At 48.0% G+C, this 2,019-nt stretch overlaps 1 protein-coding gene across 1 annotated transcript; it reads right to left on the bottom strand.

Moving 5' to 3' along the window:
* Window positions 1-297: 297 nt before the first annotated feature.
* Window positions 298-1,868, bottom strand: LOC117214145 (the record flags this gene model as incomplete). Its single annotated transcript, XM_033459978.1, has 1 exon — window positions 298-1,868. A coding segment is annotated over one exon (1,571 nt), but the record flags the coding sequence as incomplete, so codon positions are not given.
* Between the last annotated feature and the right edge of the window lie 151 nt (window positions 1,869-2,019).

The following is a 2,019-nucleotide window of genomic DNA, read 5'->3' as shown; positions in this document are numbered from 1 at the left end:
AATTATATTGTCCTAATGCTCGTAAATGCAAGATTAACAGATTAGCTACGCAAATACGTTAAACGGGTGGTATAAAATGTAGGGATAAACTGTATCCTTCAGGACTCTTTTATTTACAAACTTTATTTATTTTCCATATAATCCATAGCTTCATTCATTTTAACAGTATACAATTAAGCAACATTAAATAAATCAATCAAATAAACTATAGAAAATAGAAAATTTATGAAGACAATTATGATTTATGACACCAGCTTTCAGAAACTAGATATTATCTCTGAGTCGAGATATTAGCACTTAGGACGGTTCTAGTAATGTTAACAATGCCTCTAATGCTCCATATGCCCTTTCGCTGGCGTCACAGAACCCGTGTAACTCAATTTCCGCTGCGGGTTTGATTATCGTTTTACGTGGAAACTCCACGTTATTCAATAATGGCAGCTGTGCGTAATATTTGCTCCATTCCGTGTGCACGTCAGCCGGTAGGGATTCGTTCCAATCAATTTTTAGTGTCCAGAGTCGCTGGAGCAGCATCTTAGCTCGAACAATTACTGGTGCCAGCAATCCGAGAGGGTCGTAGATCTTGGCGATTTCGGAGCTGATTGTTCTCTTCGTAATTCGAGAGTCGGCATTATTGATTTTGACGGAGTATAGGATCGAATCGTCGAAGGAATTCCAAACACCCAGTGTCTTGAAGGTTTGCGATTCGCCGAGTAGCAGCTTATCGGTTATGTCCTGCTCGGGAAGTCCTCGTAGCAGCTCCCGGTCGTTCGATGCCCATTTTCGAATGTTTAAGCCGGCTAGCTTGAGCAGTTCTGTGAGCTCCGTTCTCAATGATCGTGCCTCGACCCTTGTATCGACTCCTGTGAGAACATCGTCGACGTAGAAGTCTCGCTGTAAGACCGTCGCCGCTCGTGGATATCGATGCCCCTCGTCGTCCGCCAGTTGCTTGAGGCAGCGGATGGCTAGATAAGGGGCCGCTGAGAGCCCGAATGTCACTGTGTTGAGTTGATAAGTGTCGACTTCTCCATCGGCATTGCGCCACAAAATTTGTTGAAATTTCCGATCCTCCGGGCGCACAAGAAATTGGCGATACATTTTTTCGACATCGCCTGTAATGACGTATTGACGAGATTGAAATCTTAGAAGGATGAAAAATAAATCATCTTGTAGTTTCGGTCCCGTATGAAGTACGTCGTTTAATGAAACTCCGGTGGTGGTTGGGGCCGATCCGTCAAACACGACTCGGAGTTTCGTGGTTTGGCTGGACTCCTTGATCACGCCATGATGTGGCAGAAAATATCCGTCGTTCGTGCAGTGGCCCGTGGTAACTTTCGTCATGTGCCCTAATGCCAAGTATTCCTGTATTACGGCGTGATTATCTCGTTGGAACCGACGGCAGAGAGATGTTAGTCGCTTCATCGCCATGGCTCTGGAGGATCCAAGCGAAGGAGTTGTCTCGTTGAATGGGAGAGCGACCATGTATCGCCCTTCGTGGGTGCGTTGAACGTGATTCCGGAAATGTTCCTCGCACTGTCGTTCCGCTTCCGAAATGTGCGCAGTGGGCGGTCCTTCGTCGATTTCCCAAAAACGGGCGAGATCCGCCTGCAAGGCCGTCGTGGACGCGTGAAATGCGTGTGCGGGTGGTTGCGAGGCTGGGCTCCCCCCGATGACCCATCCGAACCGCGTTTTTTGCAGACGCAAGTCGGGCCCGTTTGCTTGACTGATATCAAGTTGGCCGACACACAGTGACGCTGGTGTTGGCCCGGCGCTCAATAGCACGTCGATCGGAGCAGGTCTGTGGAATCTTGGATCGGCTAGTCGTAGATTTCTGGGTATCTGTATCGTTGACCGATCCACGGGTTGATCTGGGATCGAAGTCGATATGGTCGGTATGATTAGAAATGTCCAGGTGCGTTCGTATGTGCCGTCAACGGAGGAGATTGTGGCCGTGATGTAACGTTTCGAGGTCGTCGACAACGTGTTAAGTGTTCCGATTGGGACCGAACATTTCCGTTG

This window comes from Bombus bifarius, unplaced genomic scaffold (genome assembly GCF_011952205.1).
Source record: "Bombus bifarius isolate JDL3187 unplaced genomic scaffold, Bbif_JDL3187 scf7180000009182_frag, whole genome shotgun sequence".
NCBI classification, from domain to species: domain Eukaryota; kingdom Metazoa; phylum Arthropoda; class Insecta; order Hymenoptera; family Apidae; genus Bombus; species Bombus bifarius.
The sequence above is the reverse complement of the archived record's forward strand: the minus strand, read 5'-3'. Positions and strand labels throughout refer to the sequence as shown.